Genomic DNA, 13,372 nt, shown 5'->3' on the forward strand with positions numbered 1-13,372 from the left:
AATGTTGTACGGATTTGTTTTCTGAAGTAACAGGAAGGCTCACACTCTCCATGTGTTTTATCGATTTCGGGATCTCATGGATTTTCCCAAAATATTCTGTCTATATGGGTTTAAGATAGCAACATTCCCGGTCTTAGTTTTTCTATTTTAAATTGTCTGGCCTTTCCGTGATGCTTTAAAATGAATTCTCAGTGGAAGCTTTATGAAAGAACAAGAGTTTATTAATAGAAAAGCATTATGGCTTGACACACACAAATCTACTTACATATAAACACCCCATCTAATAGTGCGAGTTGAGGATGAATAATCTCACATAGCCTCGCAAATTCACTTTTGATTTCAGTCTCGACCAAAAATAGTGGCATTACTACTACATCATATTTGCATAACAGAACATGTGAACAGACCAAATGACTTGCAAAATTATTCTGAAAAAGTAACACCTTTGTCCTACCTTGTACATCATATTTATATATGTATAAAGTACACATTTCACTTTGAGCACAAGCATGCTGAAAGGGAACTGACTTTTTTGAAAAATAACATGGGGAAATATAAGAGGGCTCTTCTCACAATTAGTGAGCAGTAATATATCTTAACTAATGTGAGTATATGAGGGACTGAGCAATTATGAAGGTTCTGCAGTGCTTTTATGATATACATTTTTTTTTTCTGTAACAGTTGACAGTTCAATCTAAAACAGCTATTTTTAACATTTCCCAGGGATATAAAAAATGGCACCTTTCTGAAATGAAGAAAAATTGAAATAAATGTATTCTTGATGGAAATTCAGATATCTGATAATCTGCAGTTTAGAGGACCTTTAAAACTGTACAAATCTAAGTAAGGAATTGCAACCTAAGAGTTGTTTTGCAGTAGAAGTCTATCTTGGCAAATGTGTACCTGAACAATTTTGCTTGCCTACTTAAAGAATAGTTCTAAAATGGTCAAACAGAATAAACAAACATACAACCTCTCCCTACACAAATTGGGCCTTACAATCATAGTAAATTACAGTTTTCTTTAAGATCCCAATATGAGGACTCTGGGACATCAGCAAGTAGGAAAACAGACCAATATGATATATTGTGCAGACCTACAGATACTCATTCACACAGCCTCGTTCTCTCAGACAAAAGATCCACACACATTGTTCAGACTACTGTTCCCATCGGCCCAGTCATCTCATCTCCCCTCCCCACTGAAACCTATAGACCTCAGGAACGTTAGAAAACAAGTCTCTGCTCCTCTTCAAGACTCTTCTCCTGTGATAAGCCCTGAGCTCAGCATACAGGGGCTTTCAGGATCAGCACTACACCCGCAGGATCTCCAGACAGTTGTTGTAGCAGATGGCGATCCAGTCGGGCTGAGTGGAGGCCCACTGCACGTTGTTGATCTCTCCTTCAGCTGTGTAGGCCAAGATGGGGTCCTCGATTGCACGCGGCATCTGCTGAATGTCCCAGATCAGAGCCTGGTGATCGTCCGCTACAGTGGGAGTTAAAGAGAGGGGGGCCAGGTAAAGAAGACTTGTATGAAACAGCACTGTCACTGCTGCCAGTCTAATACTGATGCATATTAAAAGGTTCCCACCATTTTTGACCAATGAAGATCCATGACCTTTCCAGGCATTTGTTTCTGGATACAGATTTCTAAGAACTATTCTGATTCAGACGATACACTAACAAATTATTCAGACTGAAATTGTGAAACAGACCATTTCATTTACAAGAGCAGACACAAAAGAATGATTCATTCAAACATCAGACATAACTATGGCTTGAAGCAAGTTTTACTCAATACAAGAGCATTATCTAGCTGATAAGATATTTTTAGAGCCAATAAAAACTAGAAAAATGTATACACTATAGACATTTCCATGATTTTTCAATGACTTTGAAGATGTCATCAATTTACAAATTCTCAGATTTTTTCATGTTTTACATGACTGTGGAAACCCTGATATTAGGTCTGGGTGGTAGAAAAAACAAATCTATATTTTTCAGCCTTTTTCTGATATTCAGTATTTATGGATATTTTTGTATGTGCTAAGAAATGGGTTATAAGGGTGAGTTTCTCTTTTCAAATACTAATTTTCACCAAACAGCCATTGTTGCAAAGTAGATTCAAAATGTTTAATGCCAAAACTAAACACAGCAAAAATCTATTATGTTTTCCACACTGTTTTTCACTAAATGATCACAAAGCAGAATATTTAATAATTTTCATGTATTTGGACCAATATAACAAAACATGGCTATAAACAGAAATATTTACACACACACAGACGAAGTCAGAAGTTTTTATACAGCTTAACCAAATACATTTAAACAGTTTTTCACAATTCCTGACATTTAATCGTAGAAAACATTCCCTGTCTTAGGTCAGTTAGGATCACTACTTTATTTTAAGAATGTGAAATGTCAGAATAATAGTAGAGAGAATGATTTATTTCAGCTTTTATTTCTTTCATCACATTCTCAGTGGGCCCATTCCTTCAGACAGAACTGGTGTAACTGAGTAGGGTTTGTAGGCCTCCTTGCTCGCACACACTTTTTCAGTTCTGCCCACAAATTTGTGGTCAGGGCTTTGTGATATCCACTCCAACACCTTGACTTTGTTGTCTTTACGCCATTTTGCCACAACTTTGGAGGTATGCTTGGGGTCATTGTCCATTTGGAAGACCCATTTGCAACAGAGCTTTAACTTCCTGGCTGATGTCTTGAGATATTGCTTCAATATATCCACATAATTTTCCCTCCTCATGATGCCATCTATTTTGTGAAGTGCACCAGTCCCTCCTGCAGCAAAGCACCCCTGCAACATGATGCTGCCACCCCCATGCTTCACGGTTGGGATGGTGTTCTTCGGCTTGCAAGCCTTACCCTTTTTCCTCCAAACATAACAATAGTCATTATGGCCAAACAGATCAATTTTTGTTTCATCAGACCAGAGGACATCTCTCAAAAAGTACGATCTTTGTCTCCATGTGCACTTGCAAACTGTAGTCTGGCTTTTTTATGGTGGTTTTGGAACATTGGCATCTTCCTTGCTGAGCAGCCTTTCAGGTTATGTTGATATAGGACTGTTTTTTTTTGTGGATATAGATACTTGTTTACCTGTTTCCTCCAGCATCTTCACAAGATCCTTTTCTGTTGTTCTGGGATTGATCTACACTTTTCGCACCAAACTACATTCATCTCTAGGAGACAGAATGCGTCTGCTTCCTGAGCGGTATGATGGCTGCGCGGTCCCATGGTGTTTATACTTGCGTACTATTGTTTGTATAGATGAACGTGATACCTTCAGGCATTTGGAAATTGCTCCCAAGTATGAACCAGACTTGTGAAGGTCCACAATTTTTTTCCGAGGTCTTGGCTGATTTATTTTTATTTTCCCGTGATGTCAAGCAAAGAGTCACTGTGTTAGAAGGTAGGCCTTAAAATACATCCACAGGTACACCTCCAATTGAATCCAATTAGCATATCATAAGCTAATTGGCTAATTGCCTAAAGGCATGACATCATTTTCTGGAATTTTCCAAGCTGCTTAAAGGCACAGTTAACTTAGTGTATGTAAACTTCTGACCCACTGGAATTGTGATATAGTCAATTAAAAGTGAAACAATCTGTCTGTAAACAATTGTTGGAAAAATTACTTGTGCCATGCACAAGTCCTAAACGACTTGCCAAAACTATAGTTTGCTAATATGAAATCTGCGGAGTGGTTAAAAAAACTTTTTTTTAGTGACTTCAACCTAAGTGTATGTAAACTTCTGACTTCAACTGTATGCATGTGTGTGCGTGTGTGTGTACATATATATATATATATATATAACACATACATACATACATACACACACACACCAGCCACTTTATTAGGTACACCTGTACATCTACTTATTCATGGGATTATCTAATCAGCCAATCATGCGGCAGCAGTGTAATGTATACAATCATGCAGATATGGGTCAGAAGCTTCAGTTAATATTCACATTAATCAGTAGAATGTGGAAAAAATGTGATCTCAGTGATTTCGACCATGGCATGATTGTTGGTGCCAGATGGGCTGGTTTGAGTATTTCTGTAACTGCTGATCTCCTGGGATTTTCACACACTACAGTCTCTAGTGTTAAGAGAATGGTGCAAAAAACATCCAGCAAGCTGCAGTTCTGTGGGCGAAAACGGCCTATTAATGACAGTGGTCAGAGGAGATGGCCAGACTGGTCCAAGCTGACAGGAAGGTGACAGTAACCCAAATAACCATACGTTACAACAGCTCTACGCAGAAAAGCATTTCTGAACATAAAACACATCAAACATTGAGGCGGATGGGCTACAGCAGCAGAAAAGCCCTCCGGGTACCACTACTGTCAGCTTAAAACAGGAAACGGAGGCTGCAGTGGGCACAGGCTCGCCAAAACTGGACAGTAGATGATTGACATCGCCTGGTCTGATAAATCTGGATTCCTGCTGAGGTACACAAAAGATAGGCCCACTGCAGCCTCAGCTTTCTGTTCTTGGCTAACAGAAGTGGAACCCTTTGTGGTCTTCTGCTGTTGTGGCCCATCTGCCTCAAGGTTTGACATGTTGTGCATTTTGAGACACTGTTCTGCTCATTACAATTTTAGAGTGGTTATCTGAGTTACTGTAGCCTAGGGCTGCCCCCGACCAAAGATTTTCCTAGTCGGCTAGTAGGCGTTAATTTAAGCCATTAGTCCACTAGTTGCACGTTTATGATATTAATTTAATTACTTATATATATGTGTATATATATACACTATATTGCCAAAAGTATTCGCTCACCCATCCAAATAATTGAATTCAGGTGTTCCTATCACTTCCATGGCCACAGGTGTATAAAATGAAGCACCTAGGCATGCAGACTGCTTCTACAAACATTTGTGAAAGAATGGGCTGCTCTCAGGAGCTCAGTGAATTCCAGCATGGTACTGTGATAGGATGCCACCTGTGCAACAAGTCCAGTCGTGAAATTTCCTCGCTACTAAATATTCCACTGTCAACTGTCAGTGGTATTATAACAAAGTGGAAGCGATTGGGAATGACAGCAACTCAGCCACGAAGTGGTAGGCCCCGTAAAATGACAGAGCGGGGTCAGCGGATGCTGAGGCGCATAGTGCGCAGAGGTCGCCAACTTTCTGCAGAGTCAATCGCTACAGACCTCCAAAGTTCATGTGGCCTTCAGAGCTCAAGAACAGTGCGTAGAGAGCTTCATGGAATGGGTTTCCATGGCCGATCAGCTGCATCCAAGCCATACATCACCAAGTGCAATGCAAAGCGTCGGATGCAGTGGTGTAAAGCACGCCTCCACTGGACTCTAGAGCAGTGGAGATGCGTTCTCTGGAGTGACGAATCACGCTTCTCCATCTGGCAATCTGATGGACGAGTCTGGGTTTGGCGGTTGCCAGGAGAACGGTACTTGTCTGACTGCATTGTGCCAACTGTGAGGTTTGGTGGAGGGGGGATTATGGTATGGGGTTGTTTTTCAGGAGCTGGGCTTGGCCCCTTAGTTCCAGTGAAAGGAACTCTGAATGCTTCAGCATACCAAGTGATTTTGGACAATTCCATGCTCCCAACTTTGTGGGAACAGTTTGGGGATGGCCCCTTCCTGTTCCAACATGACTGCGCACCAGTGCACAAAGCAAGGTCCATAAAGACATGGATGAGCGAGTTTGGTGTGGAAGAACTTGACTGGCCTCACAGAGTCCTGACCTCAACCCGATAGAGCACCTTTGGGATGAATTAGAGCGAAGACTGTGAGCCAGGCCTTCTCGTCCTACATCAGTGTCTGACCTCACAAATGCGCTTCTGGAAGAATGGTCAAAAATTCCCATAAACACACTCCTAAACCTTGTGGAAAGCCTACCCAGAAGAATTGAAGCTGTTATAGCTGCAAAGGGTGGGCCGACGTCATATTAAACCCTATGAATTAAGAATGGGATGTCACTTAAGTTCATATGCGTCTAAAGGCAGATGAGCGAATACTTTTGGCAATATAGTGTATGTATATATATATATATATATATAGGGGGGCATCAGAAAATGGTTCGAGTTCCAGGGCTGAGAAAGAATGTTATAAGTAACATTGCTAACACTGTTGTACATTACAGAGAAATTCTAAACCGTAATAATGAGCCTTTAAAATATACATTTTACAAGCACACGCATGAAGTGAGCCGCAGCGACACCGGCAAAAGTGGTAATAATTCTGAATATGTCGGAAAAACCAGCAAGACTGTCTGAACATTTTGTTAATTTATAGAGAGAAATGCACATTAGGGTTTTGCCGACAGACAATGATCACGTGGATCAACGATGGTCAGAGTGATCACCAATAGCTGATGCCTTTGACGATGTCAAGACGATATTTGGCTCGTTTTCCCATTAATGTATACAATTATTATTATTATGCTATTATTATTATCAAATTAATTTTACAAATAATTTGCCCATAGACACAGACACATGCTTGAAGAAACACACTTTATTATATTATTAAGAACAGATGACAGAAAAACCGTCCATGCGCATGCATGTTGATACGGAGGCCTGCAGTCTCGTGGAACACACGCATGTAAAAGGTTCTCACCGTTTCTGTCTTCTGAATTGTTTTTGCAAGAACAGTATTATCTATGAGTGCTGCAAATGACCTCAGACATCTCAGCTCAGGAGGTGTTTTGAGTTCAGTTCACTTTATTTCCACAGAGCAGTTTTATTGTGACCACAACTCTGCAGCCTCTATAGCTGTGATTAAAACATAAAATACAAAAACACGTTCACCTCGATCCATGATTTATATTTCAGTGATTATCATCATCTTTATAATTTTTACATTTATAATTGATTTTGTCTTCATTTGTGTAAGTAATTTTCTGCCTGCATGTTTAGACAGACACTTGCCTGACGGTAAATGGAAAGGTGGTTACTTATATAGCCTATATATTATTTTTTTGATCACTTCATTATTTTAATTGCTTTTTCGTTTTGTTTGGAGAGCAATTTGAATTTAGAAATGTATTTGATTTAAGTTTTTCGTTTTTTAAATAATTTAATTTAATTTGAAATGCAAACTCACTAAAGCAAGATTATTCACCAATCCCTCAGCCCAGGGGTTGCTGATGTAATTGGATATTGCGATATATATATGGAGGAGGGAACAAAACGCATTTATTCACACACGATGTATTTTCCCGAATAACGAAATACCCGACCGGTAGAGAATGCACAGTTGAAGCAGGTTCTTTGCCAGAGAGATGTTGACAAATGTTGTAAAACCATCTTTCAAAAAGTTGAACAACACACATTTTAATTGCACTTCATTTTTTTCCAGTTTCATTTGAATTTTTTGTTAAAATAAATAAAAAATAAAGTTCAAAGTTTGAAATCAAGGTGTCATGCTTTATTGTGTAGGCTTAACCCTAACCCTGCTTAACGAAAATTACCCCATAGTACCACCTAGCGTCCAACCAGCGGTAATATTGTTCGTTGGTTTCCTGTGGAGTTTTTTTTCTGCGACTAACCGACCAATCAAAACTTGATCGACCAAGACTCTTCTCATGACTGACGTTTTGGTCGACTATCAGGGGGCAGTCTTACCATAGCCTTTCTGTTAGCTCGAACCAGTCTGGCCATTCTCTGTTGACCTCTCTCATCAACAAGGAGTTTTCGAACTGGTGCTCACTGGTTGTTTTTTGTTTTTCGCACCATTCTCTATACACTCTAGAAACTGTTGCGAGTGAAAATCCCAGGAGATCAGCAGTTACAGAAATACTCAAATCAACCCGTCTGGCACCAACAATTATGCCATGGTCGAAATCACTGAGATCACAATTGTGATGGTTGATGTGAACATTAACTGCAGCTCCTGACCCGTATCTGATGATTGTATACATTACACTTCTGCCAGACGATTGGCTGATTAGATCAATCGCATGAATAAGTAGATGTACAGGTGTACTTAATAAAATGACCGGTGAGTGTATATACACCGATCAGCCACAACATTAAAACCACCTGCCTATTATTGTGTAGGTCCCCCTCGTGCTGCCAAAACTGCGCCAACCTGCATCTCAGAACAGCATTCTAAGATGGTATTCTTCTCACCACAATTGTACAGAGCGGTTATCTGAGTTACCGTAGACTTTGTCAGTTTGAACCATTCTCTATTGACCGCTCTCATCAAGGCATTTTCGTCCACAGAACTGCCGCTCACTGGATGTTTTTTGTTTTTGGCACCAATCTGAGTACATTCTAAAGACTGCTCTGTGTGAAAATCCCAGGAGATCAGCAGTTACAGAAATACTCAAACCAGCATCAACAATCATCCATGCGATTATCTAATCAGCCAAATGTGTGGCAGCAGTGCAGTGCATAAAATCATGCAGATACAGGTCAGGAGCTTCAGTTAATGTTCACATCAACAATCAGAATGGGGAAAAAATTTGATCACAGTGATTTGGACTGTAGCATGATTGTTGGTGCTGGTTTGAGTATTTCTGTAACTGCTGATCTCCTGGGATTTTCACACACAACAGTCTCAGAATGGTGCCAAAAAATATTCGGTGAGCGGCAGTTCTGTGGACGGAAATGCCTTGTTGATGAGAGAGGTCAACAGAGAATGGCCAGATTGGTTCAGACTGACAAAGTCTATGGTAACTCAGATAACTGCTCTGTACAATTCTGGTGAGAAGAATACCATCTTAGAATGCTATTCTGAGATGCAGGTTGGCGCTGTTTTGGCAGGACGAGGGGGACCTACACAATAATGGCAGGTGGTTTTAATCTTGTGGCTGATCGGTGTATATACACTCACCAGCCACTTTATATATAAATGACTAAAACATTTAAATATATGAAAAATGCCCCATAAAGGCTTCCGTGAAAATTTGAGTGATGGTGCAAACAAATCACGGAATCAGAATTTTAAAACGATTCACTAAAGTGGAAGCTTTTGAAAATGCATCAAATTTGCCTATAATGCTCACGAGCGAGACAAGGAACAATCGCGAATCTATTCAAGTGGCATGTTCTTCAGGAAACTTGCAATAAAATCACTGCAATGTTGTTTAATTTGATCTCGCCAGCAAAATCATTGCAAATATATAGTGAATATTCAATAAATCACCCTGCCTTAATGCAGTTTGCCTTGAAATGAAACTTTATGGAGGACCAGTTGAGAATATTAATGCAATGTGTGTGTGTGCAATGGCGGTTCTAGCTTGTATGGAGCCCTGGGCGAAACCCGCTTCAACACGCCTCCAAAGATGTATGGGGGGGTTGTATGGTCTGTGTGGGTGCCTCGTGCCGCCCCCCGCAAGATATCGCCCATGCCTAAATCCGCTACTGTGTGTGTATACAGGTTTCACTATATTTGTGAGTGCCACATTTTTGAAAATGTCCTCACTAATATAGTGAAACTTGTTGAAAACTCTCTAGTGAGGACATTTTAGGTGGTCCTGACTAGTAAAAAAAGCCCAAAAATCAGCCTAATCATGTTTAGCTTTAAATCTACTGATGTGCACAGGTTTCTGTGAGGGTTAGGTTTAGGGGTAGGGTTAGGGAATAGAAAATATCATTAGCCTGCTAAGAAATGGAGGTCTATGAGATGTCCTCACTTACATAGTGAAACAAACCTGTGTGTGTGTGTGTGTGTGTGTGTGTGTGTATGTGGCTGGGCTGGTTTCTAACCTGCTGTACATATGTGGCAGGAGGAGTGGGGAGCCCATGCGATGCCATTTACACAAGCACGATGATTATTGAGCCGAGCCACTGGTGTGCACGGCACACGCACATCCAGAATCACCACCTTAATATAGAAAGCAAAGAAAGTTAGGGAGACATTAGGGAATATACTAAAAGTAGCCAAATCGACCAAATCTCAAGTAAAAATAATTAAAAGAAAGACCTCCATGCCGTCCATGGCCATAGTGGCCAAGTAGTTGGGGTCCTGTTTGTTCCAGCAGAGGCGCAGCAGCGGGTGATGTTGAGGGTCCTCGTAGATGATGGTGCTGTGTTCTAGGTGCCGCAGATCAAACATGCGTACAGAACCGTCTGCTCCCACAGACGCAAACATATCCCGCCCACCACCTGCACGGCTGAAAGCAATATCATACACCTGCAAGCCAATAGAAATGCTCAAGTCACACACAAATATATATATAGTATGTGTGTGTGTCGGTGTGTGTTAGAACGGCCAATCAAACATAGGACTAGGGGAAGTTTTATACTCACTTCTTTGTCATGAGCGATTAGCTGCGTTTTGACATGGCCTGAGACCAGATTGACCCTCCCCAGAACCTGTCCCGTCTCTAAACCCCAGATAGTGCAGGTGGTATCAATACTGGAGGTGCCTATAAAACCAGAAAACACACATATATTATGACAACCTGATGGTCATAGACAAAGACGTATGCATGCATTTAAAGATATATGCAAAAACACACAAACATGTAAACATGTAAAGCATTTTCTCATACACAAACATGCACAGGTTGACTATGTAAGTCTCTTACCCAGAAGGTTGGGGTCCACTTCATTCCAGTCAAAAGAGGTCAGAGGTGCGCAGAAATCAGAGTTCTTGTTATTATTCAGGAGGCATTCTAGACGGGTCTCTGTGTCATTAACCTGACAAGAGATATACAGTTAATTCAAACATGTATGCTTATTGGGTTGTCTTGGTTCCTAATTATATAAAGTCAACATGAAATCTGAAATGATCCCATTTACTTTCTTAATAACCATAAATGGTCTTGTTGTGAGCGATTCATGGATGTACATCATTCCAAAGAAAATACATGTTCAAATGTCATAACTTGCTCTGCAAAAACTTTCCTTTTCAGTTGACAACACTAAGCACTCTTACATTTTTAAACCTTTCCCTCCAACCACCAGTCATATAAAATTCACTTCATGATCTAATCAATTACCGATGGTTACAATCAAGTTCCGTCCTACATTTTTTTTCCAAACAGAATATCTTGTTTTCTTTGGAAACTTGACATTATTGAAGTAAAATGGTTTCCGAACACTATTTCATGTTGACCTTAAGTCATAGGGCGATGCAGTGTCTTATGAGCAGTCAAACTTGAACACAAACTGATGTGTAACAACTAATGTGAATGTATGGTTGTCTCCTCTTCACACCCTCCATATGCGTAGGTAATCTCCACTGGTGGCCAGCAGGTCTGGATAGACTCCCTTGGTGTCAGGGATCCACATGATCTTGGTGGTGGGGTACGGGTGATCGAAGGTGTTCCTGCATACGAACTCTGAGCTCTCCTCCTCAAGACCCACCAGCTGGACCTGGACATCAAAAACAAAACAGTCAATTTAATATTGTCCGGTCCACTTTTCATTTCACACAGACAGAATCCACCAAGTATCAAGTAAAAACTATTTTATGAATTAGTTATTAGATAATTATAATTTTTAAGAGGGCAAATTACACTTCCAATTTTCTGTCTTAATAAATGCATATATTACCTTACCTACAAGTACATATAAAGTCTAGGCATCTATGCTCAGCCCTGGCCGTATTTGTCAACACACCCTCTTTCATTACACATTTTGAATGATTTGTATAATAATTTTGTACAATGTGCACATTTTAGTGGCACTGTATTATTTTATAATGCACGGTGTTAATATTTTTCATCTGTATTTGACATGTTCCTATAAATGTCCACGCACACGTCCCAGTATGGTTGGAACAGTCGCAATAATATCACAGAACACCGTATACACATCAAGCATGACTATCTGGCATTGATGTCAAACAACTGTTTACCTTGTTGTTATATTCCTCGACGAAGCTGCCGAGCGCCAACCGAAAGCGTTTGTCAGGTCGGACGCTCCAGTTCATGGCATAAACCGTCCATGGCGCCTCGTATTTGTAGATCTCTTTTCGTTTGCCGTGTAACGACATGTTTCAATGCCTTGATCAGGTCGGCAGGGACGAGAAAGAATTAGGTCAACAAAACTAACTAGGTTTGTACGGATCGCTGAAAGAGCCTCTTCTTTCAGCAAGAAATATGCTCTCGTGTTTGTGCAGCGTGAGACAAAGAGAATGTCATAACAATCCCTCCGCGAATCCGACGAACTGCGCTCTGCTGCGACACAAAACCAAGGCGACAACAGATTCACTCGATAATGTTCATCATTATATGTAACTACATGCCCATGTGTTTCTTTGCCCCAACGGTTTTTAATTCTAACTTTAGAGAGCCCTAAACAGGCCGGACCACTCCACAGCGCATTTGATCTGAGAACGTGTGTATTTCAAAATAAAAGTTCTCGATAGAAAATGGGAGCCGAGGGTTATTTATAGATATTCGGTTTTCATTGCGACTAGTTGAAATTTTTTTTTTTTTTACATTTATTTATTTAATGTCAAATTTTTCATTTGTTCCCTTCAACACTGGAAAGCAACACAATGACTGTGGGTCAAGAGAGAAAACATGAACCACAACACAAGATCTAAGACCTAGAATACAGAATGGATTCCAGAATTAAAAATGGGACAATGATAAATCGTCAAACCAGGCTAATGAAGTATTTTAGCTTTCATTTACAAATGTCTTTAAATGCAAATTAAATGTTATCAATCTTAAATAATATATATTAATATTAATTACAATAGATATTATTAGTTAATTATTTACAAATTATAAAGGTATAAAGATAACAACATTTTATAAATGTCATCTATAAAATAAATGATTACATAAGAACAATAAATAAGCAGTTATACAGTTAAAAAAATCGGCAGCACTTTAAGGTTCTGTTCATTAACATTAGTAGGCTAATCAGAATCAGAATCAGAATGAGCTTTATTGCCAAGTATGCTTACACATACAAGGAATTTATCTTGGTGACAGGAGCTTCCAGTGTACAATAATACAAAAACAGCAACAAGACTGAGATAATAATAAAAAATAATAATACAAATAAATAAATAAAATATAAATAATGTAAAAAAAATGTAAATCTAAATGTAGTAGATATCATAAACTATCAATGAAAATTATTTTTACAGCATTTGTTAACTTATTAATGTACTGCACAAACTAATTTATTAGACAAAACAATAAATAAACAGTTATTGTATAGTTAAAAAAATCGATAACACATTAGGCCTTCATATCAGGTTCATTCATTAACATTAGTAAATGCATTATACATCATGAACTAGCAATGACCAATTATTTTTTACAGCATTTATTAACTTATAAATTGAATGTACAAACTAAATGATTAGATAAAACAATAATTAAACAGTTATTGTATAGTTCCAAAAATCGGAAACACAACTATAAGGTTCTATTCATTAACATAAGTAAATGCTTTATAATGAACTA

At 39.2% G+C, this 13,372-nt stretch overlaps 1 protein-coding gene across 2 annotated transcripts; it reads right to left on the reverse strand.

Annotated features, from left to right (window-relative positions):
- Window positions 1-199: 199 nt before the first annotated feature.
- Window positions 200-12,287, reverse strand: LOC127450664 (DDB1- and CUL4-associated factor 7). Of its 2 annotated transcripts, none has more exons than XM_051714940.1 (7): window positions 11,803-12,287; window positions 11,160-11,318; window positions 10,529-10,640; window positions 10,248-10,366; window positions 9,922-10,131; window positions 9,705-9,822; window positions 200-1,485 (listed from the first exon to the last, which is right to left on the reverse strand). In XM_051714940.1, exons 1-7 carry the CDS (start codon window positions 11,938-11,940, stop codon window positions 1,313-1,315), a joined length of 1,029 nt encoding a protein of 342 aa, XP_051570900.1. In that variant the 5' UTR covers window positions 11,941-12,287; the 3' UTR covers window positions 200-1,312. The 2 variants fall into 2 exon arrangements, with proteins under 2 accessions (XP_051570900.1, XP_051570898.1); XM_051714938.1 differs by having other exon boundaries at window positions 200-1,488.
- Between the last annotated feature and the right edge of the window lie 1,085 nt (window positions 12,288-13,372).

This window comes from Myxocyprinus asiaticus, chromosome 13 (genome assembly GCF_019703515.2).
Source record: "Myxocyprinus asiaticus isolate MX2 ecotype Aquarium Trade chromosome 13, UBuf_Myxa_2, whole genome shotgun sequence".
NCBI classification, from domain to species: Eukaryota; Metazoa; Chordata; class Actinopteri; order Cypriniformes; family Catostomidae; genus Myxocyprinus; species Myxocyprinus asiaticus.

What these genes read in the sequence shown, in the direction of transcription:
- LOC127450664 (XM_051714938.1), bottom strand. Translation starts at nt 11,940, where the DNA reads ATGTCGTTACACGGCAAACGAAAAGAGATCTACAAATACGAGGCGCCA. An exon ending in TAATCGCTCATGACAAAGAA is followed by an intron (nt 10,132 to 10,247) that starts GTGAGTATAAAA and finishes ATTGGCTTGCAG; the next exon opens with GTGTATGATATTGCTTTCAG. An exon ending in CTGCCACATATGTACAGCAG is followed by an intron (nt 1,489 to 9,704) that starts GTTAGAAACCAG and finishes TAACTCCCACTG; the next exon opens with TAGCGGACGATCACCAGGCT.